A 26302-nucleotide genomic window follows, 5' to 3' on the forward strand; every position below is an offset into this window, starting at 1 on the left:
CAGATTTAAAAGGGGGTTAAAGGTCTTATTAAGTGAGGCTTCCCATGGCTCAAAGATGGCTCTGTTCTTAGGTTGGGGAAGCATGACTTTCCATGGCAGCCATTTGTGCTGTGCTCACCTTATATGCTTGGACAATAAAGAACTTAGAAAACGAACGTGTGAATTGCTCCATCGTGTGAATGGTATCAGAAAGCTCCAAAGGACTCCAGAGAGCAGGGGTGAGTAACCATTTCCTGGCACGAGAATGTGTAATGCTGTCGTTTTTCACTGGACGGGACCGAGGTGTTTGAAGATTTCTTTCTTTTCAGAACACCAGGTCTGCATGCAACCGCCCCCACCCCCACCCCAGCTCCTAGCTTCATTCCCTCCCACCCCTCCCCAGGACTCTTACGTTTTCAGTCCACGCAATGACTGGAACGGGATTCTCTAGAAGCAAGCACATGCTCTGGGCAGAGGCGGGGTGCTTCCGGGGAGGTCAGGTGGGGGCAGCATTCTGGGGCCATGCGTTTTCTTCCCCATGCGTGGTAACACAAGGAAATGCACTAGCTGTTAAGGAAAACTCCAAGAAGGGCCACACAGGGAAGGCCAGATTGGCCTTATTTTCCCCAATGCTTTGCAAGGATGGGATGGGGAGGGGAGACAGCAGAGACTAGGGCCTTGAGAAGTATCAAAAGGTTTATTAAAACATACTCAGCTCAGACGTACTGGCTTATGAAGAGGTCAGTCCTCCCCCAGCCCCAACACTATCCTTTTCATTTTCTTTAAAGGTTAAAGGCTTATGGGTAGTTTTATAGAAAAAGCAATGTAGTGATTAGAGTATCTGCAGAAGGACCCACCCTCATGTATACATTCCATGCCGTCAGGTTAAAACTCTTTGCTTTGAATCGATGCTAGAGGTTATGCTGGCCAAACAGTGCAGAGAACATGGGGGCTTTGAATGGCCGAGATGTTCGAAATGCTAAGTAACAAAGGAATGACTTGCTCAGGACAGATGGAAACCATGACAGAAACAATGGGCTTGGAAAAGGGCCGTTTTCATGGAACCTGCAGAAAAACCAAGACAAAATATCCCCCACACCCTCCAAAAGCAACAAGAAACCCTCATGTGATCCATTCCACCCGGGAACTTTCACCATATCAACGGAAAGGACCCGAGGTGTCACTGCTTGCGAGGCAGCGGGAGGTCATCTCTGCATCCTAGTGGGCACCCCGGAAGCCCCGCTAGGTGACATCATCACAGAAAACCTGCCGTGGTGCCTGCCTTCCAACCTGCCTCCTGGAGGTGCTTTCAGCTGGTGACTGCATTGGAGCTCTTGAAATGAACAAGGGAATAAAATTGGGAAAGGGTTTGGAGAAACACCCGTAAGTGTAGGAACAGGGCGAGATGATCAAGGGAAGAAGGGACTGCTGCCCCAAGCCAGAATATTTCTATGGCTCTACCAGGGAAGGGGGCGGGGCCTGTGTTCTCGCCATAGATGCTAGAGCAAGAGCCCCATAGAAGGAATAGTGGTTGATCACTTTCCAAATGTGATGGTCACTTCATCTCCCAGAGGGCCTCTTCTTTGGCACATGCCAGGGTCCTCCACCTCTACTGGCTATAAATCTCACCCCACGATTCAGTTGGGCCTCACCTTGGAATCCCACCCACAACCTCAACTCTCTTGACCCCCCTGAAATGTGCAAACCACCAAGCAAGCCGGTGGCAAAGTCCCCATTTGTCCTCCTCAACGCAACGGTCATCTCCAAGAGGCCACCTGGGGTCCAGCACTTGCTGGGGAGGGGTGATAGAGTGGGAGCCCCCCACCTCCAACCAACACCAGCCTGGCCCACCAGCTGTGAATTTGGTTCCGTTCTACCCCCAGAGGATGAAACAGTCTTCCCAGCCACATTTTCGAGTGAGCCTAATACTATTTGCAATTAGCTTTGCTTTAGTTTGCGGGGATTGAGGTTGGTCTGGTATTACGTGTCTGTGTGTGTGGCAGGGGAGGGGCGGGCAGTCGGTGTTAGCTTTTCAGTTCGTCAGTGTTCACATTTACACGAAATCCCCTTGGCTAGGATTTCCAAATTTCCTGGCTGTGAGGCGGCCTGGTTCGGCTACTGTTACCGATTTCTCCCTCAAGAAAGACACAGCCAGGGAGGGAAATCGGTAAGAGAGATTCTGATTCTCTGGAACTTAAAGTCTTTCACCAAAGGTGTCTTCCTGTGTGACTTGGCGGAGCAGTTGGGATCTGGAATAACACATAAGGATAACACACTGAGAACTCTGTGCTTTGCAAAAATCAACATTAGAAACCGATGCGTAAACAACGCGGCAAAAATAAGTTACCTTGCTTTTATCTAGATGGGCCGACTAATCCCAGGAGAGGCAGCAATGACTGTGTGTCATGCTGCTGTGGTTCTTGGGAAGCCCAGCTCCCTTTTCTAGAATCATCCACCCCAAGGAATGTAAGTTCAACTCATTCACTTTCTGTCTTGACTATTTTTTCACACACTGGCCTTGAAGGAAACAGGAGGGCTTAAGAGTGACGGATGGGGGCTTTTCTAACCATATTTGTTATAACACACAGGCCGAATGCTTGTGAATCAGGCTTTTCTTGGCACGGGACAATAAAACAGCCCAGTGGTTGGCAGGGGGTTTTAAGAATGCAAATCTGTGATTCTGTCTTTGAGCCTGTTCCAAACCAATGCAAACCAATGCCTACCATACCATTCCAAAGGCCAGGAAAACCTAAATTCCCTCTAGAGATCAAAGACCATCCCTACTTTACGTCAAAAAAAAAAAAAAAAAGAATGTTCAGGTTGAGTTATGGAGTTGGAACATGATATAAAGAATGGAAACCCAATTTACACATGTAAACTGGCTCAGGCCTTGTTTCTGAAAGAAGCATGTAGCTATGTTTGGAAATTAAATGTGGGGATGAGAGTGCATCTTTGGATTGCTGGAGAAACAAAATAATGTCATTCCACCGAGGCAAACGTAAACAATGACAATTCTGCTGAAGGTCTGTTTGGCATCAGATAGTAGTAAACCTGCTTCTGTGTTTGAGGGAGAGAAATAGTAACTCCTTCAATTTCTTAAGACCTCTCTTAGGGAATGGGAGAACGTGGTACCCAGCTGGGGGGAATCAACAGAGGGGTGACCGGGGACCTTAAACTAGGTTGGATGTCAGCAAAATCTGCTAGGGGCGCTCCATCATTCTGGGCTTCTTCCAAGAGTCACCTCCCAGGGACAAAGCTGGGGCACTGCATCACGAAAGCCAAATAATTCAGCTGGTGCAAAAGCCTCAAGGATTAGGAACTCTTTCAAACGAATCGACAGATGGTTTTCTAAACAGAGGTGGGTATCCCGTGTGTGGAGAAAAGGGGTAGAAAGGGAAAGAAGAAAAAAGCATTGCATGCGTTTGAGCTGCGGTCCTTGCAGGCCACATGAGCAGCCTCCACGGAGGAGTATGTCCCTGTTGAAGCTGCTCCCCCACACCGTAGACTCCTAGGCTTCCTACCCCCACATCACATCTTGATACTTACGGTCCCACCGTTGAGCACGACGGCCATCTCAGTTGGCTGATACACGTTGCTTCTAAACGGAGCGCTGGGTCTTTTCCCCAAGCTGCCACTGGGTCTTTTTCCCAAGCTGCCGTTAGGAAATCCCGCTGTTCGGAGAGCTGGGGGAGGGAGGGATTGGCAAGACAACATCACCAAAAAAAAAAGACACAATTTTGTTTTCTTCCTCTGCAACACCACCACGCTGCGGGCACCCCCATCTACCCAGCCCAGTGGCTCCTCCCCTTTGTCACAAGCCTGATTCAAAACAAAAGTCACAAAGGGGCTTTGTTCTCAGGCTCTCTAGGAGCCTGACCCATCTCAGTGGGTTTGGGAAAAGCTGCTGTAGAGACCAGGGGAAGGAGGCTCATGGTTGGGCCTGTAGCCTCCCCCAAGCCACGCAGCCGCTGCAGGCCATGGGTGACAGGCGCCTTCTCACTACAGAAAGCCATTCATGTAAAGTTCAGCATCACGCTACTCAGAACTGCTTGCTGTTTCTGGACACACACTGAGGAGGAAGCTGCTAAGAGTCTTCACTGGAAAGTGACCAGGGATGAGAACAGGGAGACTCTAACCACACATGTAGGGTTATTCCAAACAAGAATAAAAGAGAGGCCTAAAGCCAAGACGGCATGTCGGCACTTTTTCCCTCTGAAAGATGGGTAAAACCAGTGTTTCTTATATACTGTACTTTTAGAGATTTGAACTTCCTTTTTAAAGAAAACTAACATGAAAAGACATGGAGGAATCTTAAAAAAAAAAAAAAAAAAAAAAAAAAAAAAGGTAGAAGCTGGGTGCAGTGACTCAAGCCTGTAATCCCTAATCCTAGCATTTTGGGAGGCCAAGGAGGGTGGATCACTTGAGGTCAAGAGTTTGAGACCAGCCTGGCCAACATGGCAAAAACCCCTCTCTACTAATAATACAAAAATTAGCTAGGTGTGGTGGTGCGCACCTGTAATCCCAGCTACTCAAGAGGCTGCGGCATAAGAATCGCTTAAACCTGGGAGGTAAAGGTTGCAGTGAGCTAAGATTGCACCACTGCACTCCAGTGTGGGTGACAGAGTGAAACTGTGTCTCAAAAACAGAAAAGTCTTCCCTGAAGGGAGCCACTTTTCTCGCTAAAAAGCAACAAGAGAGTTTGTTCTTGTTTTTTGTTTGTCTGTTTGTTTGTTTTGCAAATTACTTGGGGCAGGGACCAAAATCAACTTAGTTATACAGTTAAGCTTCATAGAGTGCCAACCAGGAGCCAGGGACTGTGCAACGTACTTTATATACATTAACTATTAACTCATTTCATTTTCTTCCTTTCTTTTTAACTCATTTCATTTTCATCGCATGATAGGTCCTTTTTTTTTTTTTTTTTTTTGACAAGCTCTTGCTGTTGTCCAGGCTAGAATGCAGTGGCACAATCATAGTTCACTGCAGCCTTGGATTCCCAGGCTCAAGCGATCCTCCTGCCTCAACCTCCTAAGTAGCTGGGACTACAGACACATGCCACCATGCCTGCATAATTTTTTAATATATTTTTTGTAGAGATGGGGTCCCACTTTGTTGCCCAGGCTGACTATATGTACTTTCATTATTTCCACTTTGCTTGGGGCACAGAGAGGTTAAGTAACTTGCCCAAGGTCACACAGTTGGTAAGGGGCACAGTCAGCATTGGGACCCAGGCAAGGAATCTGTATTCTTTTTTTTTTTTTTGAGACAGAGTCTTGCTCTGTTGCCCAGGCTGGATGCAGTGGCGTAATCTCGACTCACTGCAACCTCCACCTCCCAGATTAAAGCGATTCTCGGGCCTCAGCCTCCTAAGTAGCTGGGACCACAAGCACGCGCCACCATGCCCAGCTAATTTTTGTGTTTTTAGCAGAGACGGGGTTTCGCCATGTTGGCCAAGCTGGTCTCCAACTCCTGACCTCAAGTGATCCACCCATCTCGGCTTCCCAAAGTGCTGGGATTACAGGAATGAGCCACTGTGCCCGGCTGGCATTCGATTCTTATAGGAGCTCAAACCCTATTGAGAACTGTGGATGCGAGGGATCTAGGTTGCGCGTTCCTTATGAGAATCTAATGATGATCTAAGGTGGAACAGTTTCATCCTGAAACCGCTCCCCAACCCCCCCAACCTTGGTCCATGGAAAGATTGTCTTCCATGGTGCCAAAAAGGTTGGGGACAGCTGCTTTAGCCTACTCACATTGGATTTTTGATTACTTGCAACTTACTTCAAGAAGCCCAACTAACACCGTACCCAGACCTGGGCCGGAGAGAAAGGCAACCAAGGCTCACCCACCTTGCTTAGGACCTCTCCTAAGACAAGGAGGTCCCATTAGGAATCAAAGCTCAAATGGCTGAATGCCAGCCTTTTCTTGCATAGACCCTGCATGTGATGCTAGGCTGGCCTTGCCCCCATAGCCAACTCGGGGCCTTCCAGCAAGAAGCAAAAGGTCATTTTAAATAGGCCTTGGCCCTAATGAGATCTGAGAGCCCAAAGCCCCTAATAGAGGAAAGAACAATTTTCTTTATTGCTCTGTTGAAAGTGAACATTTCATGTGCCTTGTTAATGCTTTCCAAGATGTGATCCGAAGTGCTACATCTCTCAGTGTATTTTAATCTTTTATCACATACCTTATGCCTTGTTGATACTTATTAACAAGCAGCAGGTAAGTGAGGTTGCATATATTTGAGGTCTCACTCAGTTGGAAGGATATAGGGCGTGGAGGCTTCTGAGGCTTGGCAAAGCCACAGGCAAGCCTGGAGAATGCCCTTCCCACTGCATGAGCATGTCAGGGATGGACTCTCAAAGGAAGAGAACCCAAAAGGCTAAAATGCAAGAGAAACTGGGCCACCCATAGCTCCTCAGCACCGGCTATTCTGTGAGACCCAAAGGCTCAAAGATAAGGCCTCTGCCTCATGGGGCCTGGTTCCTAAAATACAAGCTGGCTGAGGTCAGCACCAAAGATGCCAACAGCTGTTCCTCCTGTGGTAAGGGAGCATGCCAGATAGTCCCCAGCCAGCAAAGCAAGAGTTTCTAGAACAAAGGCCATCTAGCCAGGACTCCAACTTAGCCTTTCTGTGGGAGTTTTGCCCGGTCTCAAAGGAATTTTTTTTTGTTTTGAATCAGGGTCTCTGTCTCAGGCTAGGGTACAATGTGTGAATATGGCTCACTGCAGCCTCGACCTCCCTAGCTCAAGTCACCCTCTCACCTCAGCCTCCCAAGTAGCAGGGACTACAGGCACACGCCACCATGCCTGGCTTATTTTTATATTTTTTTTGTAGAGACAGGGTCTCCCTATGTTGCTCTGGCTGGTCTCTAAATTCCTGAGCTCAAGTAATCCTCCTGCCTCAGCCTCCCAAAGAGCTGGGATACAGTTGTGAGCCACTGCGCCCAGCTTCATGTGAATTTTGGTGGACACACATTTGGGATGATTCAAAAGAAGGCTATTTTTAAAAAAGTCTGACAACACCCAGGGTTGCTGAAGAAGTGAAGAGATGGGGCTCTGATGCATTTATCAAGGGGAAGAACAGTCCACTGGTCTACCTTTCTGGGGTGCCATCTGGCAGTATGTACAGTAATTCCTCACTTAATGCCATCAAAAGGTTCTTGAAAACTGCGACTTAAGTGAAGGAAGGTACAAGAGGTCCTTGAATAGTGTCATTGTTTTGCTAGCGAAATTGATCAGGAAAAAGACTGGTTTTATTACACATCATTTCACTTAAAGTCACAGTTTGCAAGAACCTGCTAATAAGGTCAAGTGAAGATTTACTGTATCAAGATTTGAAGTGCAGACTCTTTAACCCGTATCTAGAAAATTTTTTTGCAAGGAGTGAATTGATTAAAAGCCTGAAGGTGAATGCATAAGAATGTTCACTGCAGCACTGTTTATCATCGAGAGCCAGAAGCAGGCAGAAGATTCACTAGCTGAAGATCAAAAAATTAAGTGACAGGGCCTAATGGCAAGCTCTGCATCATTCAAAGGAGACTGTTGCTCTGCAGTTACTGATCTGCAGCTACCTCCGTAACATTGATTTAAAGTAAGCACACTGAAGAACATCACTCAGACCAGTGGTTTCAACCTGGTTACATCTGAGAATCACTTGGAGAGCTTAGAAAACATCTAATCCCAAACTCAGACTTAATCACAATTGAGCAAGCATTGTTTTTTGTTTTTTTTTTTTTGTTTGATACGGAGTCTCACTCTGTCGCCCAGGCTGGAGTGCAGTGGCACGATATCAGCTCACTGCAACCTCCACTTCCCAGGTTCAAGCAATTCTGCCTCAGCCTCCTGAGTAGCTGGGATTACGGGCATGTGCCACCATGCCCGGCTAATTTTTTTGTATTTTTAGTAGAGACGGGGGTTTCACCATATTGGCCAGGCTGGTCTCGAACTCCTGACCTTGCGATCCACCCGCCTCGGCCTCCCAAAGTGCTGGGACTGCACCTGGCCAAGCACTGGTGATTTTTTAAAGCAGCCCAAGTGATTGTAATGTGTAGCCTGGTTAAGAAGCACTCTGCCCTATTGTGTGTGAGTGTGGAAGCAAACCGTTGCCCCTGGGCAAAGGGATTTTAAGCAATTTTTGTTTATTATTGTTTTTTATTTTTATTTTTCATTTGAGATAAAGTCTCCCTTTGTCACTCAGGCTGGGGTGCAGTGACGCGATCTCAGCTCATTGTAACCTCTGCCTCCCCGGTTCAAGCGATTCTCCCATTCTCCCACCTCAGCCTCCTGAGCGAGTACCTGGGATTACAGGCATGCACCACCATGCCCAGCTATTTATTATTATCTTTTTTTTTTGGATTTTAGTAGAGACAGGGGTGTCACCATGTTGCCCAGGGTGGTCTCCAACTTTTGAGCTGAAGCAATCTGCCGGCCTCAGCCTCCCAAAGTGCTGGGATTACAGGTGTGAGCCACCGCACCTGGCTATTATTTTTACTTGTTGAACCTACATGATTCCGCTGATTCTATATGATTATTGTTGCTTGTCTGCCACCAAGAAGGAGTGATAAAGGTGTTTTTGTTTTGGAAAAGAAAGAGGGGAATGGAAAAACAACTTCCTTGGCTTTAGAATGTGTCACTGTGAAACAGATGTGAAACAGATAGGGTGGGTGGCACCTCCAGACTCTCCATCACCCCTGCGCCAGCCCCAGCTCTGCGGACACCAACCTGGATCCCAGAGCCCTTGCATCTCTGGATCTTATCTGGCTATAAAGTCTTGGCTGCATTTTTACAAGAAAGGATGTAAGTAATGGAATTCAGGAAACCAACTTTTTCTCTTCCTGCTCTGCCGTGTATTTATAGCTTACGCTTGAACAAGCTGCCTGACATCCCTGGGCTCAGTTTTCCACTCTGTAAAATGGGTCTGATAGTCCTCATCTTTCCAAATGCACAGAGTTGTCCTGACACCTCAGTGAGATGAGGGGCGCTTAAGTGCTTTATGAAGAGGAGGGTGATTCCATGGCACAGGGGTCAGGCATGTGGCCTCTGGAGCTATCCCGCCTGGGTTCAAACTCTTGGCTCTGCCTGGATTTAAACTCTGCCTCTGCCTGGGTTCAAATTCCGGCTCTGCCTCTTGGGCAAACTGCTTAGCCTCTCTGTGCCTCAGTTTCCTATCTGCAAATCAGAACTCATGGAGTTACTGCAGAGATTAAAAGAGATCAGTCACTAAAATGCTCAGAATGATAGTGGGCCCCCAGGAAGCCCCCAGCAGAGGTTAGTTATCTTACACTGTAAAGGCCGTAATACTTGGGTAACTCTGGCATCGTGGTTTTACTTCAAGAAAATGGAACCATCATGTTCAACAACACACTGATTCTTCACCTTTTGGGGTCACGGGTGGCTTTGAGAATCTGACAAAGCCACAGAACAATTCCCTAGAGAAACGTATGTTAAAACCTCTTCTCCAGTGTGATGATATTAGATGGTAGAGCCTTTGGGAGGTGATAAGGCCATCAGGATGGAGCCTTCATGAATGAGATTCGTGTCCTTACAAAAGAGGCTCCATGGCCGGGCACAGGGGCTCACGTCTGTAATCCCAGCACTTTGGGAGACTGAAGCGGGCATATCACAAGGTCAGGAGTTTGAGACCATACTGGCCAACATAGTGAAACCCCGTCTCTACTAAAAATACAAAAATTAGCCGGGTGTGGTGGCATGCACATCTCGAGTGTCCATCTCAAGTAGTCCCAGCTACTTAGGAGGCTGAGGCAGGAGAATTGCTTGAACCCAGGAGGTGGAGGTTGCAGTGAGCTGAGACCACACCCTTGCACTCCAGCCCGGGTGACAGAGTGAGACTCCATCTAGAAAACAAAACAAAACAAAACAAAATAAAACCAAAAAAAAGGGGCTGGGTGCGGTGGCTCATGCCTGTAATTCCAACACTTTGGGAGGCTGAGGCGGGTGGATCACCTGAGGTCAGGAGTTTGAGTGAGCCTGAACAACATGGAGAAACCCTGTCTCTACTAAAAATACAAAATTAGCCGGGTGTGGTGGCGCATGCCTGTATTCTCAGCTACTCGAGAGGCTGAGGCAGGAGAATTGCTTGAACCCTGGAGGTGGAGGTTGTGGTGAGCCGAGATCATGCCATTGCACTCCAGCCTGGGCAACAAGAGTGAAATTCCATCTCAAAAAAAAAAAAAAAAAAAAAGGAAAACATGAATGCATAAAAGTTTGTGCCCCGTTTCAGGAGTTATTGCTGTTTTTGAGTTCCATGGGGAGTTTGGGCCAGCAAAGAGATGGCCCAACCAGGACCCCAGGAACTGACCAACTCCTCATCTCTGCTCACCACATTCCCTGAAGGGCCCTCTGGGTTCCCAGTGCTGATCTCTGTCCTGATCCCTATCTTCTGGCATCCCGGGGAGCCAGCCTCCAAGCTGGGCTGACTCTGCCATCCCTGCCAAATTTCAGCAAACACGGGCTTGCTGACTTGGAACTTCATAGTAGGAAGAGAGCAGCTGATAAAAGCCACACTGGGATTTCCAGCCCTATCTAGCAGAGGGGCTATGGCCCATGCACCAGGTCGCTGGGTGAATGTCACTGAAGAGGGAATCTTGATAATCTGAAGTCCTCGGGCAAGTCATTTAACTCTCAGAGCCTCCATTTATTCATTCATAAGATGGGGATAAAAACAAGACCTGCCTCATTAGGTGGTAGTGAGGACTAATGAGCTAATGCAGGTCAAATATTTACAATAGTGGCCGGGCGCAGTGGCTCATGTCTGTAATGCCAGCACTTCAGGAGGCCAAGGCGGGTGGATCACATGAGGTCAGGAGTTCAAGACCAATCTGGACAACATGGTGAAACCCTGTCTCTACTAAAAATACAAAAATCAGCCAGGTGTGGTGGTGGGTGCCTGTAATCCCAGCTACTCAGGAGGTTGAGGCAGGAGAATCACTTGAACCTGGGAGACGGAGGCTGCAGTGAGCTGAGATCGCATCACTGCACTCCAGTCCAGCCTGCTGGGTGACAGAGTGAGACACTGCCTCAAAAAAAAAAACAAAAATGCACAATAGTGCCTGACACATAGTTAGTGCTCAACAAATGATGGCAATACTAGTTATTATTATTATGAATGTTGTAGCCCCTGATGCATCTTTCTCAAAGAACTGAGAAAGGGCAAGTTTATTTAATCTCAACTGCTGGGACCCTGGCTGACTCCCTTCAGGTAATGATTCTAAGAGATACTTCTCAAGTGTCAATAGCAGGGGATTTGGGTTCCTGTATCACATCCCCCTAGGCAGGTCCTAGTGGGTTCCTATGCCACATCCCCTAGATAGGACCTCACTTCTGAAGCCCCTGCAGCAGTAGCAGATAGCCCTGGGTACCCAAAAACGTCCATCTCAAGTGCTCAGCAAATCTGTTTTTCTGCCTTGGAACAGATGATACTTATCCACCCCAGTCACCAGAATTATAGGGGATGTTAATAACACTTGGAAGCCCCGTGCTGTGGCTCATGCCTGTAATCACAGCACTTCGGGAAGCCGAGGTAGGGGGAATCACTTGGGCTCGGGAATTCGAGACCACCCCAGGCAACATAGTAAGACTCTGTGTCTATCAAAATAAATAAGTTAACTGGGTGTGGTGGCGTGTGCCTGTGGTCCCAGCTACTCGGGAGGCTGAGGTGGGAGGACTGCTTGAGCCCAGGAGGTCAAGACTGCATGCACTGTGATTGTGCCACTGTACTCTAGCCTGGGCAACAGAGCGAGACTCAATCCATTAAGACAAAAACCAAAACCAAATAACACTGGGAGATGGGAGCTGGTGGACAGATGCCCCAGCCTCCTTTTCTTCCTGGACCAATTCTGAGGCTCATTCAGCCTGTGTCCTCAGAGGATTCCCAGCACGAAGGAGCCTTTGCTGCCCGTGGTGGTAACTGGCTCATTAATGTACTTGTTTTATCATCTCTGCCTTCTCAGTCTCATTCTCCCTGCCCTCTCCCTTGCAGGGACCACCGCCCCACTAAACCACCTGCACTGGAGCCCTTGTCTCAGATTCGGCTTTCAGGGGAAGCCGAGTAAGATGCACAGAGAACATAGCAGGTACCAAGAGGGCTTTGTACTCACTGTGTTCTTTCTCCTAACAGCTCTATGAGGTACAGTCTCTTACTGTTTCTAGTTCACAGATGAGAAAAACTGAGGCTTATAAAAGTAATATAATTTGTTCAAAGCCACAGCAGAGGCAGAATTTGAACCCAGACATCTGGCTCCAGGGCCCAAATTAGTACATTCCTGGTGACTGAGGTAGGAGAGGGGATGGGAGCAATTCCCGCTGTGGCCCCCTACATCCATCCAGCACATGAATTGCAGACTCAAATGCTTGGGGGAGCCAGGGAATTAATGTTACTATGCTATATATAGCAGCTGGGTCAGGAGCAATAGAGAGTGGTGGAGAGTGTGGTGAACAGAAAAGTGGATTCCCATCTGAAGGGCAGCCACAGCTCCAGGAGGGGCCAGAGGCAGGGTCTTCTAGTGCATATGGTCTCAAGTCAGTTTCAGACCATTGCAACCCAGTGGAAATGTTGGTCCAGTGTTGCCAGATTCGACTTTGCAAAAGAAGCTGGAAACCTGTATTTTTAAAATAAACTGGCTGGCAATTGGTAGGGGGAAAAGAAAGCTTAATAAAAATCCATATCCAGAGCTTTGAAAGGCTGAGGCGGGAGGATCCTTTGAGCCCAGGAGTTTGAGACCTGCCTGGGCCACATAATGAGACCCTGTCTCTACACAGAATAAAAAAATTAGCTGGACATGGTGGCGCATGCATGCAGTCCCAGCTACTTGGGAGGCTGAGGTGGGAGAATTACTTAACCCAGGAGGTTGAGGCTGCAGTGAGCTATGATCATGCCGCTGCACTCAGCCTGGGCAACAGAACAAGACCCTGTCTCAAAAACAACAACAACAACAACAACAACACCCAAACCCTGCTGGGCGCAGTGGCTCACTCCTGTAATCCCAGCACTTTGGAAGGCCGAGATGGGCATATCATCTGAGGTCAGGAATACAAGACCAAGCTCGCCAACATGGTGAAACCCCGTCTCTACTAAAAATACAAAAATTAGCTGAGCATGGTGGCACGTGCTTGTAGTCCCAGCTACTTGGGAGGCTGAGGCAGGAGAATCACTTGAACCCAGGAGGTGGAGGTTGCAGTGAGCTGAGATTGCACCATTGCGCTCCACCCTGGGTGACTAGAGCGAAAATCCATCTCAAACAAACAAACCCAAACCATATCTGGGCCAGTTTCAGCACAGGAGCCAACGTTTGTGGGTTCTAATCTGCTGCGACTGTCCCAGGCACCGGGAGTGCCCATCCCCACTGCAGAGGAAGAAGAGCGTCTTTTGAGATGCTCTGACCCAGCCGGGCGGTGCCCACTTTACCTGCATTGTGTTCATCCATGGAGAAGGCCTTGTTCTCCATATAGGCCCGCGGCAGCTGCACGTCCTCCTCGAAGGCTGTCTCCCGCATCCTGGGCTGCGATGTGTCGAAGTAGTTGGGCGTGTTCTCCTGCAGGGCCGGCAGAAGGGTGCAGTGGATCTCAGGGATGGCGTGGAAGATGACGAAGACCCAGCCGCTGGCCGCCAGCGTGATGGCCAAGGTGGGGTCGTTCCAGGCATCTCCCTGCTGCAGCTTGACATTGCCGAAGAGGTACATGGTCATCCAGGCCACCCAGATGAGCACAGAGAGGAAGGCTGTGATGAGGAGGAAGGCCCCGTTCAGCTTCCACCTCTTGAACTTGCCGCACAGAGCGAAGAGGGCCAGCCCCAGGGTGACCACCAGCAGTACCATGTCGTAGATGAGGGCCATCACAAAGTCCATGGGCTCGTAGGCGCAGGCCGGCCTCGTGTCGCGCAGCACGGTGAGCACCAGCCACTCCACAGCGATGATGACTTGTACCAGCATCAGGCACAGCGCCAGGCCCACCAGCTGCCAGCCCGCGGGGCCCGTGCCGTGCCGCACCAGCCTCCGCACGCGCCACGCCTGGCTCAGCAGGCAGGAGAAGCACAGCGCAAAGAGGACGCCCCAGAGGAAGCGGCGGACGGAGCAGATGGTCTCGTCCTCCTGGATGATGAAGGCGAACGTCAGCCCAAAGAGGCCCAGGGTCCCCAGGAGGAAGAGAAAGTGGAGGCCCACGGGGCTCTTCTTCTCCTTCTCCTTGATGAAGGGCAGCCGCACCAGGAGGATGAGCATCAGGAGCAGTGTGATCAGGGCGCCCGCCCCGGCCACCGCCTCCACCACGATGCCCCAGATGGCGTCCAGGTCGCACAGGGACACGTACTGAGGGAGGAGGTCCAGTCCGCACCCTCGGGACGTGCTGGCGTTTTCAGAGGCCACCGAGGTGATCACAAAGAGCAGGAGAAAGGTGAGCACCTGGTGAGCTCTCATCTTTCTCTCTGATGCCACGAACATTCTAGAAAAGCCAAGCGGGGAAGGAAAGATCAATTCATTGGAAGACTACCCCTCTCCTGACTTCTTGAAGACCTGCCTCTCGTTTTGGGTCTCATCTGTACCCTTGGCTGGGTGCAGTGAAGAACCATGAATCATCACCGCTGGTGGCTGGAGGACAGGGTGGGAGGGAGGCCAACTTCTCTCTATACCCTTTTGTATTCTTTGAATTTGATACTCTGTGCCACGTCAGACCTCTTGAAAAATAAGGGGAAGGCTGGGCACGGTGGCTCATGCTTGTAATCCCAGCGGTTTGGGAGGCAGAGATGGGTGGATCACAAGGTCAGGAGTTCAAGACCAGCCTGGCCAACACAGTGAAACGCCATCTCTACTAGAAAATACAAAAATTTGCTGGGTGTGTGTCAGGCGCCTGTAATCCCAGCTACTTTGGAGGCTGAGGCAGGAGAATTGCTTGAACCTGGGAGATGGAGGTCGCAGTGAGCCGAGATCGCGGCACTAAACTCCAGCCTGGGAGACAGAACTAGACGCCGTCTCAAAAAAAAAAAAAAAAAGAAAAGAAAGAAAAGTAAGGGGGAAAAAAATGAAACTTTAAAGAGACAGCCACAGGTCAAGTGCTGCACTAGGAGAATGAGTGGCATGAATTACCCGGTCTCAGCCTCTCGAGGCTAACAGCTAACATTTACTACCAACTAACTTCAGGACAGGAATTGGATACATCCAGTCCTCACAATGCCCTGTGAGACAGCTCCTTTTAGGACCTCCATCTTACAGGTGACAATACAGAGTCTCCAGGAGGTGACAACCTTTGCACAAGGTCACACAACTCAACTCCTGGATGCGACCTCACTCCGAGGGCTCTCAGCATTTCTTCACTTTCTTCTTTCTTTTTCTTTTTTTTTGAGATGGAGTCTCTCTGTCGCCCAGGTTGGAGTGCAGTGGTGCAATTTTGGCTCACTACAGCCTCCGCCTCCCAGGTTCAAACGATTCTCCTGCCTCAGCCTCCTGAGTAGCTGGGATTACAGGCGTGCACCACCACGCCTGGCTAATTTTTTTTGTATTTCTAGTAGAGACGAGGTTTCACCATGTTGGCCAGGCTGGTCTCGAATTCCTGATCTCAAGTGACCCACCCGTCTCGGCCTCTCAAAGTGCCGGGATCCCAGCATTTCAAATGTAGTAAACACAAAAGCAGCTGTCTTCCTTGGTTCCAGGCTGTGTCTCTCCCTCACCTCCCATGCTCGCTCTCTAGAACATCTCTGGAGGATTCCCCGGAGTGCGTCTCTCCCTGGGAAACCTGCAGGATTCTCTCTGCTGCCCTCTCTCTTGCCCATATACGAGCTGGACTCCACACAGCAGCCTCAGTGACCAGCCTAACCCAAGTCTCCTCTTGCCCCTCTGCTCCCTCTTCCTGGCCACTCCTCCTGCCTGTGCCGAGCTCAGCTCTGATGCCATCAACTTAGACCTTGGCCAAGGTCACACCCCAGTCTTCTCCACCACAGCCTCTGGTCTAATAGTGTCTGTCATTTTTTGACTGTTTACTGTTTCTGCCTTCCCTTCCTCCTGTCCTCCCATCCTCGCTTCCCCCATTGCAAGACGTGGCAGGGCAGGGACATGGTCTCTCTTGTTCACCAGCAGACAAGAATCCTTCAGTCTTGGCACGACTGACATTTGGGCTGAGTCGTTCTCTGTCATGGGGGACTGTGCGTTGTAGGATGTTTACCAGCATCCCCGGGGTCTACCCACTGGATACCAGTAGCACGTCCCCTCCACCAACTGTGACAACCCAAAATGTCTCTAGACAGTGCCAGATGTCCCCTGGGGAAGCAAAATCGCCTGGATGAGAACCACGGGTGTAGACTGAAGCTCGACACACAGCGCCTGGCATGAAGTAGATGTTTAGTAAATACTGAATGAATGAGAAACAGCAAGGACCGTCCTCTACCTCACAGCTACCAGCTCCTCGCTTTTCTTTTCCCCCCTCTAACAGCCCCTTGCTTTTGAAGGGAGCCTGGTCTTTAGGAAAGCCACAGCCTGCCCAGCTGGCTGGGCTCTCGTTTCCCAGCATCTCAAGCCAGACTTACTGCCCCAGCTCAGCCCACGTGTGGGGTTGTGACCAGCTGCTCTCCCCGGGCTCCAGTATGTCCCTGGGGCTTTCCTAAGTAAATGCGGTATCGACCACCTCACTGTTACAGAGATCCTGTGAGCGTCTCAGATCCTGCCCTGGCTGTGAGGCTTTCCAGTGGCATAAATTATTGATGTCACTGAAGGAAAAGGTGCCTGGGGCTGTCGGGCTCATGTCCTTTGCCTACTGATGAGAGGAGGCAGGCTCGGAATAGAAGGCATCTGGCCAGCATCCCGCCTCAGCATCCTGCTCAGGTACGCTCAGGGTTGAGGATGCACGTCAGGCACTGATGGTCGGCCTGCAATCCAGCACTTATTCGTGGTCCTGCCACATCAGTTGCTGGCGTGCCACCGCAGCTACTTGTGCTTTGTCCACACACCACCTGGGCAGTTATTTACTTAACTTTTGAATCAACCTACTTAAAAGAAAACCAAACACATTCAAGTGTTTATCTCCAGACATTTTTAAATTGCTCATTGAGGCTGAGCGCAGTGACTCATGCCTGTAATCCCAGCACTTTGGGAGGCTGAGGCAAGAGGATCACTTGAGGACAGCAGTTTGAGACCAGCCTGGCCAACATGGTGAAACCCCTTCTCTACTAAAAATAAAAAAATTAGCTGGGCGTGGTGCCATGTGCCTGTAGTCCCAGCTACTTGGGATGCTGAGGCAGAAGAATCGCTTGAACCTGGGAGGTGGTTTCAGTGCGCCGAGATCTTGTCACTGCACTCCAGCCTGGGCAACAAAGCGAGACTCTGTCTCAATAAATAAATAAATAAATAAAATAAATAAATAAATATCAAATAGAATTGCTGGTTGATGTACCCTATGTTGCATACCCACTGGGCACATTTCAACCTACCACTCTTTGGATAAACATCCTAACACAATTGCTTGTCACGAGGTCCTAAAAGCACACGAGGGATCAAAATGTAAGAACTGGAGGCGTCAGAGCAAAATGCTAACAGTCCCTTAACCGGTGGAGGGGCCCTGGAGTGGATTCCCCTGAGACACCTCATCAATGTCCAGCTCAGTTAAGAGACTTCTCAGCAAGTTTCAGCAAGCAATGTCCCAAGCAGCCTCTCTAATCCCATCCAGCTCCAGGGTGGCTGGGAGGATGACAGGCAGGAATGTGCTTTGCAGTCCTGACTACCACCAATTCCCCAACCCCTCCTCCCCCTGTAGGCCAGTGGCTCCCAACCAGGTGCAATTTTTACCCCCAGGGACCATTTGGCAATGTCTAGAGTCATTTTCAGTTGTCACAACTAGGGAGGGAGATGCAATTGGTATCAGGGGATGGAGGCCAGAAATGCTGCTAAACATCCTACATCTGGTGGGACAGCTCCCACAAGAAAGGATTATCCAGCCCTACAGGTCAACTGTGCCCAGGTGGAGCAAGCCTGGTTTAGGCACATAAAGACAGAATGGATGGGGAAGATGCCACGAAACCAGCCAGGCCCCTCAGCAGCAAGCCTGCACCCTGGGTCTCTTTGCAAGAACTTGGCCTTCTTAAGCTGTTTCCATTCACTCTTGGAGGCGGTTCTCTCTTTTCCAGACCTGGCTGCAAATTGGGACTTTTGTTTCTCCAACTCCTCCCTATTCCTGCTCAGTCGTGCAACCACAACAGAAAACCTATGCGGAGGACGCCAACACCAAGATGGCAACCAAGCTTCTGAAATGGTGCAGAGTTCTATGGCCCTGGTCCAGGTTTCCAGCTCCTGACTCCTCTCTGACGTGGGAAATGGATACACTCTTGCTTTCTGTTTTCATCCCTGAGGGTGGAACTCTCTACTCTTCCGGGACAGCTGTTGTTTTTGCTGCTCAGCATCCGTTTCTCCCATTTCTGGAAAGAGCACCTGATTTTCCCTTGGAGAGCTACCTTGCGTCCGAGCTCCCAGCATGGGCATCTGTCCCAGGCCTGGCCAATCACAGCATTTATGCTACCCTAAGCCACAGTGAGTGGTTCATGGAAAGGCACGTGGCCTGAGCCAGGCCCATGAGAATCCACCCTAGGATTGTTCTAGCACTCACTGGAAGGAGGTCTTCTCTTTCTGCTGGGGTTGAAAAACTACGAGGATGGAGGCCTGAAGCTGGAGAGCACATTTGCCATCACAGGGCGAGAACTTGTCTGAGAGTAAAGCTGTCCCCGAGGAAACAGCTATGGGATGGACTACAGTCCTAATACACTGAATGGCTGGATTCATCCATGCCTGAAGCCAGTCTGGTCTTTGCAGTTCCAGCAGCCAGTTAACTCCCCCTAGCCCCTGCTTTTTTTTTGGATTAAGCCAGTTTGAGCTGGGTTTCTGTCACTTGACAACAAAGAAGTTTAATATTCCTCCCACATCTTATGGCCCCCTTCTTCCAGGAAGTCCTCCCTACCCAACGTCTAAGCACCTAGATGCAACTGATGGCACCGCTTGTCTCAAGTGGGTCATTATCATTGCCAAGGCTGCCCATGAGGTGACAGCCACCGCACTCCATAGGACAACGTCCAGGCTGTTTGGGGGAGGGGTGTGGCACACTGCCTCACAGACTGACGCTGAGGCAGCTCATCTAGGATTTCTGGGGGATTCAGAAATGCCCCCCCCAGAGTTTCCTATTGCAGCCAAAGTGACAACAATAATAACTTAACCCTTACAGTGCTATGTTCTAGGCACTCTGTGTACTTCACGTATATTATTACCTAATGATCTACATTATAATTCTACATTATAATTCCATAAGATAAGTACTATTACTATCTCCATTTTACAGGAGATAAAACAGGGAGGACAGCAGGCTTGTCCAAGGTCACGCAGCTACAAAGGGGTGAGGCCAGATGCAAACAATTGTACTATTGCTCCTGGGCTTTTACTACACACTAGAGTCCTAGAAGTGCCACTTGCTGAGCCTTTGACTGGCAAGTCAATCAAAGTAGATTCTCCCTGGCCTGGGACAGTGGCTCACACCTATAATCCCAGCACTCTGGGAGGCCGAGGCAGGCAAATCATTTAAGGACAGAAGTTCGAGACCAGTCTAGCCAACATGGTGAAACCCCTTTTCTACTAAAAATACAAAAATGAGCCAGGCGTGGTGGCACGTGCCTGTGATCCCAGCTACTTGGGAGGCTGAGGCAGGAGAGTGACTTGAACCCAGGAGGTGGAGGTTGCAATGAGCCGAGATCACGCCACTGCACTCTAGCCTGGGCAACAGAGACTCCATCATAAAAACAAACAAACGAACAAACAAACCCAAAGTAGATTCTCCCTGTCCTTGTCAATACTTTTGATTGTTGTCTTTGTAGCATGTATCTCAATTTTCAATTATTTGATTTATTTTTTTGAGACAGAGTCTCGCTCTGTTGCCCAGGATGGAGTGCAGTGGCATGATCTCGGCTCGCTGCAATCTCTGCCTCCTGGGCTCAAGTGATTCTCCTGCCTCAGCCTCCCAGGTAGCTGGGATCACAGGCGCCTGGCTAATTTTTGTATTTTAGCAGAGACGGGGGTTTTGCCATATTGGCCAGGCTGGTCTCAAACTCCTGACCTCAAGTGATCTGCCTGCCTTGGCCTCCCAAAGTGCTGGGATTACAGGCGAGAGCCACCACACTGGGCCAGATTATTTTATTTCTTGTACTCTTTTGGTCTGTTCCTCACCATTCCCCTCCTCCCCCAACCCCTACCTCATGCCCAGGAGCTTGTCGTCTTGTTCTGCACCAGTTCCCCAGTGCCTGGCACATGGGCAGTGCTCACAATCCAGTTGCCGAATGAATGGATAAATGTGGTCTCCAAACCTCATACCACCCTGACAGGCCGTGTGTTCTCATTCCCATTTATAAGGAGGAAAACTGAGGGTCTGAGAGGTTTACGTCGAAGTTTGGTTCTTGGGCTGGCAAGAGCAACAACATCGCCCCGGAGCTCTTTAGAAATGCAGATTCTCAGGGAGTGGGTCCAGTCACCAGTGCTTCCACAAGCACTGTAGGCGATGCTGGGGTGTACTGAGGTTGGATACACAAGGACACGTACAGCAGCGAGAGCTGGAACTCAGAGCACTACCTCCTTCATCTCCCTACCCCAGCCCAAGACAAGGCAGGCAATGCCCACAATCCACTGTGCCCCCTGGCAGGTAAGCCCCCATCCTGCTAAATTAGCCACCTGGTGCCTCTCACCCTGAGAGCTGGGCAGCTCTCCAGGAGCCCCAAAAGGAACAATACCAGATTAGAGGTTTTGAGTCAGCCTTGAGGCAGGACTGATTGGGACAGGATGAATATATGGCAACAAACCCGTGGGATGCAAGCGTGCGCACTTCTCAAAAGGAGTAATGAATAAACGTGAACGAATGCACAAGACTCAGCTCACATACTAATTACCTTTTCTGCCAGCCAGGCTCCTAGAAATGTGACTCACTCAGATGCTCTTAAATATACTGCATCTCTCTCTCACACACACACAAACGCTTGCGCGTGCGCAGGCACACACTCTGCAGAGGGGCCAGAAGCAGCTAGCAGGGGGAGGAACAGCACACTGTCTCTCTCCACGTGCTGGGGCCTGCAGAGGCCAGAACACAGGCAGGCAGCATTCCTTGCATGAGAAGGAAAACAAGGCCTGCCCGGAGGCTATGCCAAGGCTGTACCTTGGTGTGAACTTAGGAATCAGATCTTCCAGTTTCTGATAATGTCCCCACACCACCTGCTAGCACCTTGTGACTCTGGGCAGCTGCCATAAGGTGCCTCATCTGCAAAACAAAGGTGATAACAGTGTCCACCCCATGGGGTTGCGGTGATGGTTAAAATAATTAGGGTTTAGGACAGTAGTTAACGGGGTAAGAAGTTTATATAAGGTGTCTATTAAATACATTAAAAAGGCCAAGCATGGTGGCTCACACCTGTAATCCCAGCACTTTGGGAGGCCCAAGGCAGGCAAATCATTTGAGTCCAGGAGTTGGAGACCAGCCTGGGCAACACAGTGAAACCCTGTCTCTATAAAAATTCAAAAATTAGCCAGGTGTGGTGGTGTGTGCCTGTAATCCCAGCTACTCAGGAGGCTAAGGTGGGAGAATCACTTGAGCCCAAGAGTTTGAGCTGCAGTGAGCCGTGACTGAGCCACTTCATTCCAGCCTAGGTGACAGCATAAAGACAGCTCAAAATATAATAATAATCAAATACAATACACAGATAAAAAAGATTGGCAAACGCTCTCTTGTCTGAGGTGGTGAGTGCTTTCATTTTTCTAGAAGGGGCAGTTGCCATGGAGATGGTGGTGTAACAAGGTGGCTCGCCTAGCTATTTGTCCACTGCTGGGTTCCAAGCTCATGCCTGTAATCCCAGCACTCTGGGAGGCCGAGGTGGGAGACTGCTTGAGGCAGGAGTTCAAGACCAGCCTGGGCAACATAGCAAGACTCTCTGTTATAAAATAAAATAAAAAAAGAAAAGAATGTGTTGTCATGAGGTTACTGGTTTAGGTTTTTGTCCACTGCTGGCTTCTAGCCTCCCCCATCACACACCAACCAAAGAGGTCCCTGAGGTGGTGTGAAGGGGAGACGCTCTTGGAGTGGTTGGCCCTGGGGACTCCCACACTCTTCTGCCACCTGCAGCAGGTGCTCTAAGTGAGAGCCTCGCTGTGGAGGTAGAACCCAGGCCAGAGGACCTTGGGGTGCCCTGAAACCGGGCGTCTCTCTTGCAGAGTCAGAGCAGACACCAGCCATTCTCTTGGGAACCAGCATCCCCATCTTCCCTTTCACCCACGGGAAAGGAGACATGAAATGTACAAAATCATTCTAGAACATTCTTACTGGCCTTGCCCCAGCTGCTACCAGCATGGCTGCACCCTGGATCCCCCTGACCCCAGCCACGTCCCCCCCAGTGTCTAGCAGGTCAGTGGCATCTTAACCTACCTTCTCTAAAGATGGCGGTAGGCACTGGAACACAGAAGGGAAAGACAAAATGAGTAGGTGGGGTGGGAGTGGATTTCCAAGCCCTGTGCATATGTAATAGTTCAGTGCCCAGTACCCACATGCATACGGGTACACTGTTCACGCTCCCACCAGGCTGAAAGGTCTCAGTGGGAGGGAGGCCAGAAGAGGGGAGTCAGACAGAACTATGTGACACTGGGCATTACTTAACTTCTGTGAACCTCAGTCTCTTCATCTGTAAAATGGGAATAATGATAGCACTGCTTTACAAGGCTAGTGTGAGAAGTACGTGAAAAATACTCAGTCTGGGCCAGGCGCGATGGCTCACGCCTATAATCCCAGCTCTATAGGAGGCAGGAGATTGCTTGAGGAAGGGAGTTCAAGACCAGCCTGGGCAACATAGCAAGACTGTCTCTATTACAAATAAAATAAGAAAAGAAAAGTCAGGTTTGGTGCCTGACACAGAGGAAGCAACAGCTTTTTAGTGAATTGCTTGTTATAAAGTCAATCATGGCCAGCTGCGGTGGCTCATGCCTGTAATCCTAGCACTTTGGGAGGCTGGGGTGGGTGGATCACTTGAGGACAGGAGTTTGAAACCAGCCTGGCCAACATGGTGAAACCCTGTCTCTGGTGCACACCTGTAATCCCAGATACTCGGGAGATTGAGGCAGGAGAATCTCTTGAAACGGGGAGGCGGAGTTAGCAGTGAGCCGAGATTGCGCCACTGCACTCCAGCCTGGGTGATAGAGTTAAACTCTCTCAAAAAAGAAAAGACAATCATGATTCTCATTTTCCTGTAGGGAAAATGAAGGCAGAGACATCAGAAAAATTGGCCAGAGGCTCACTGGAATATACAGGCTGGCCTGGGACTAGAACCCATTTCTCCCAGCTCCTGACCTCAAGGCCTTTCTGCTGCAGCCCTGTTCTGAAGCCCCCATGTATGACAGAGGCCCAGGATGGGGCTGCAGAGCCAGTCTTCCCATGCACCCCAGCATCACAGTCTGTCCCAGCTCACTCCTGCTGGAGCCTCTGGTCCATTTCCTGCTCTGCAGGATTAAACTGTTACAAGGTTTCCTGACTTTAAGCTCTTTCCCAGACCCGCAATTCTCACCCTTTGATATCTTTTCCAAGTTACAGGTTCTCCTAATCTTCATTTCCCAATGCTGACTAGACCACTGGCCCATTTGAGGGCTCTCAAATTAGAAAATCCTCATAGGTTAGTAAACAGGGTTGCAAGAACACAAGCTCTGTGATCCATGAATATGCAAAGCAGCTCCAGTCCTGTAAATAAAAGCAATCATTTAAATGCAAATTGCATCCTTGGCTGCCCGATCCACGGTGGTTGGTTCCTCAGGCTGTAATTCCAAGAAGAAAATGTGACTAACTCGGAACCCCCAGGAAGCTCTGCGAGAAAGTGCTTATGGGGCGGTGGGCTCCGGGTGGCTCAGTTAGGGTGGATAAACACTGTTTCAAAGTAGGGAATGGATTTTAAAACCTGAGCTGCTCCTCCAGTTGGCTTGCAGTGGCTGGCTAGGCTCAAAGTGGTCCCCCAAGGCTAGACAGAGCCCCTCGGAGGCTCCCAGCATCTCTCTTTCCCCATGGGCAGAATGGAAAGGAGGACTATTTTCCATCTTGTCAACCCCAGGAGAGCTTCTACAAATGAGATCCCATGGCCTCCCGCTCAAAACCCTAGGAGGGTTCACTGGTCCAAACGAAATAAACCCTAAACTCCTTTCTATGGCCCAAGAGATCGTGATCTGGCTGGTCCCCACCGTTCCCCTATCTCCACCCCCAAATCTGCCTACAGCTCCAGCCACAATGGCCTTTGTTCAGTTCCTCTAAGCTCATTCCCACCTCCAACCTTTTGCACGCACAGTGCCTTCCTCCTGGCTCAGTCTTCCCGCTAGACCTCCCCAGCGGCGCGCCCCTCTTTTAGCTGGGCTCCACTCAAATGTCACTCCGCGAACACTCTTCTCAGGTACATACATCCCTGTCACCTTCTTTTACATCACCCCATCTTATTTTCCTGGCCGTCCGTATCCCAATCGGATTTCATATCCATTTGCTATGGGTTTGTTTAATGTTTGCCCACTCACCTCCCCAGCCCCGGGAGAGGAGGGGTCTTGTCCGTTTTATACAAGGCACCCAGTTCTGTCCCTGGCATGTTTCTTGAAATAACATATTAATCCAATAAAGATTCTGAGTTTATCTTTCTAACAAAACTGCCTGTCTTGCTGCCTGTGCCCCAAATGGCGGCTCCTTCCCCCTGGAATCTCCTTCCCTTCCCAACTCAGCTGACCCCTTTCCAGGCTTAGAGCAGGGAGCAGATAGGAAGCTGTTCACTCCACAGTCTTAGATACCAAACTGGCCGGGAGGGCTTCCAAACGACAGATGCCAATTTGCATTCTATTTACATGTCATTTGCATGCAGTTTAACTCAAAGCCTGGATCCTCCGCAAGCCTCGAGTCCCCACCGAAGAAACTTCTGAATTAAGAAGGTTCCTTGGCTGAAGTGCCGGGGTTTTTGTGCCAGATCCCTCCCCCACTTCTCTTGTCTTTGCGGGACCCCCAGGGCTTTCTGGGCTCCGTTCAGGTGCCCCCCGGCCTGGTGCAGTTGGGCGGCCAATGTGGCGCGTGGGCTGGGGCCCCAGGCGGGGACGCCGCTGCCCGCCACACTCCAGGGGCCTTTGTCCGCGCTCCAAGCAGCCGCCCCCTTAGCGAACGGGGGACGGAAAGGGGAACTGGCTAGGCCTGGGTGTGACAGAGCAAGGACTGAGGAGTGAACCCGCTGCACGGGGGAGACTTCTGGGGCAAGGTCGTTGGCCCCCTCCCAGGCTGTTTAACCTGCTGCCTGGTGCCAAGGCGGGTGCGGGCTCCTCCAGCGCTCTCCCTTTCCGGTCCAAGCCCTAGGGACACCGGGATGTGTGGGGTCCTCGTGGGGCTGGAATCCTGTGTCCCCCAAGGAGAGGGGACAGAGCAGAGGTCTAGTCCTTATCCCCAGCCTAGCCGCCTCTCCCAGAGGTCCAAGTGCCCCCGGTCTGGAAGGGAAACGCCACTCCCCCCGCCGCGCCATTGTATGCAGCCCCCTCCTCCCTACCCCTCCCCGTCATTCGTCCCCAGCCCAGGTCTCAGCTCTGCCCTCTTCCCCCGCCATGTCCCCCCCTCCCCTTGCTGAGTAATGCGCACTCAAGCCGGCTAAGGGCTTGACCCCCAGCCCCCGCGACAGGTGCTGCTGTTCACCCACAAAGTCCAGCCCTTGTGCGCCTGGCTGCGTCTGCCCAGTCCACAGTCAGCCCCCCCACGCGGCCCCAGGACCAGCCCGCAGCTCCTCACACACGGCGAGTCACTAGGACATGGCTGGGTTCCTTTACGCTCCCCAGCTGCCCTTCACCTGTGGTCGCCCCCAGACCCTCCTGGGAGACTTGGATCTCTACCTGATCCGGGCACAGTCCCCCTCTCCCCGTAAAGGTCCCCAGACCCTCCCCTCTCCCGCCCACCCCTCTACGGCTCCGCTCCCGACGCACCGTGGTTCCCCTCGCCCAGATCCCACATCTCCCAATGAACTCCCTGGCTGGGGCTGGGGGGCCGCTTAGAAAAACACAAGAAGCAGACCCCGCAGTCCTCCCAAATCCACGGCGGGAAAAGTTTCTGGGGTTCCCACAGCGTCCTCCACCGCATCGGCGCAGCTAGCACTCACCGACCCCCGCGGCCCCGCAGCGCCAACGCTCCAGCTGGCCCTCGGCCCGAGTCACATCTCTGCAGCGCGGCCGCGGCCCCCGCTCCACGCACGCCCGCCTGCGGGTCCAGCTTCACTGCAGCGCCTGCCAGAGTCGCTGCCGCGCGAGGCGCCCCCTGGCCCGGCCCGCGCTGC

General features: G+C 50.7%; 2 protein-coding genes across 4 annotated transcripts in view; one reads left to right on the forward strand and one right to left on the reverse strand.

Annotated features, from left to right (window-relative positions):
* The window catches only part of IQCK (IQ motif containing K), a 150051-nt gene extending 148985 nt beyond the window's left edge, over nt 1-1066 (forward strand). Inside the window, exon 11 of the mRNA XM_017849779.1 lies at nt 72-1066. The gene's annotated coding sequence lies outside the window, so the exon portion shown is untranslated. The remainder of the gene's footprint in view (nt 1-71) is intronic.
* The window catches only part of GPRC5B (G protein-coupled receptor class C group 5 member B), a 27226-nt gene continuing 1580 nt past the window's right edge, over nt 657-26302 (reverse strand). The window contains exons 1-4 of one of the 3 annotated variants that reach the window (XM_017849758.1): nt 26129-26296; nt 13403-14433; nt 3526-3662; nt 658-2228 (exon numbers count right to left, since the gene is read on the reverse strand). In XM_017849758.1, coding sequence (XP_017705247.1) covers nt 2184-2228; nt 3526-3662; nt 13403-14432 — 1212 coding nt within the window. In that variant the 5' untranslated portion in view covers nt 14433; nt 26129-26296 and the 3' untranslated portion in view covers nt 658-2183. Of the gene's footprint in view, nt 2229-3525; nt 3663-13402; nt 14434-26128; nt 26297-26302 lie in introns of those variants that run through there. The other 2 variants (XM_017849752.1, XM_017849767.1) reach the window with 2 other exon arrangements.

The sequence above is a fragment of the Rhinopithecus bieti genome, unplaced genomic scaffold (assembly GCF_001698545.2).
Source record: "Rhinopithecus bieti isolate Rb0 unplaced genomic scaffold, ASM169854v2 scaffold_1918, whole genome shotgun sequence".
NCBI lineage: Eukaryota > Metazoa > Chordata > Mammalia > Primates > Cercopithecidae > Rhinopithecus > Rhinopithecus bieti.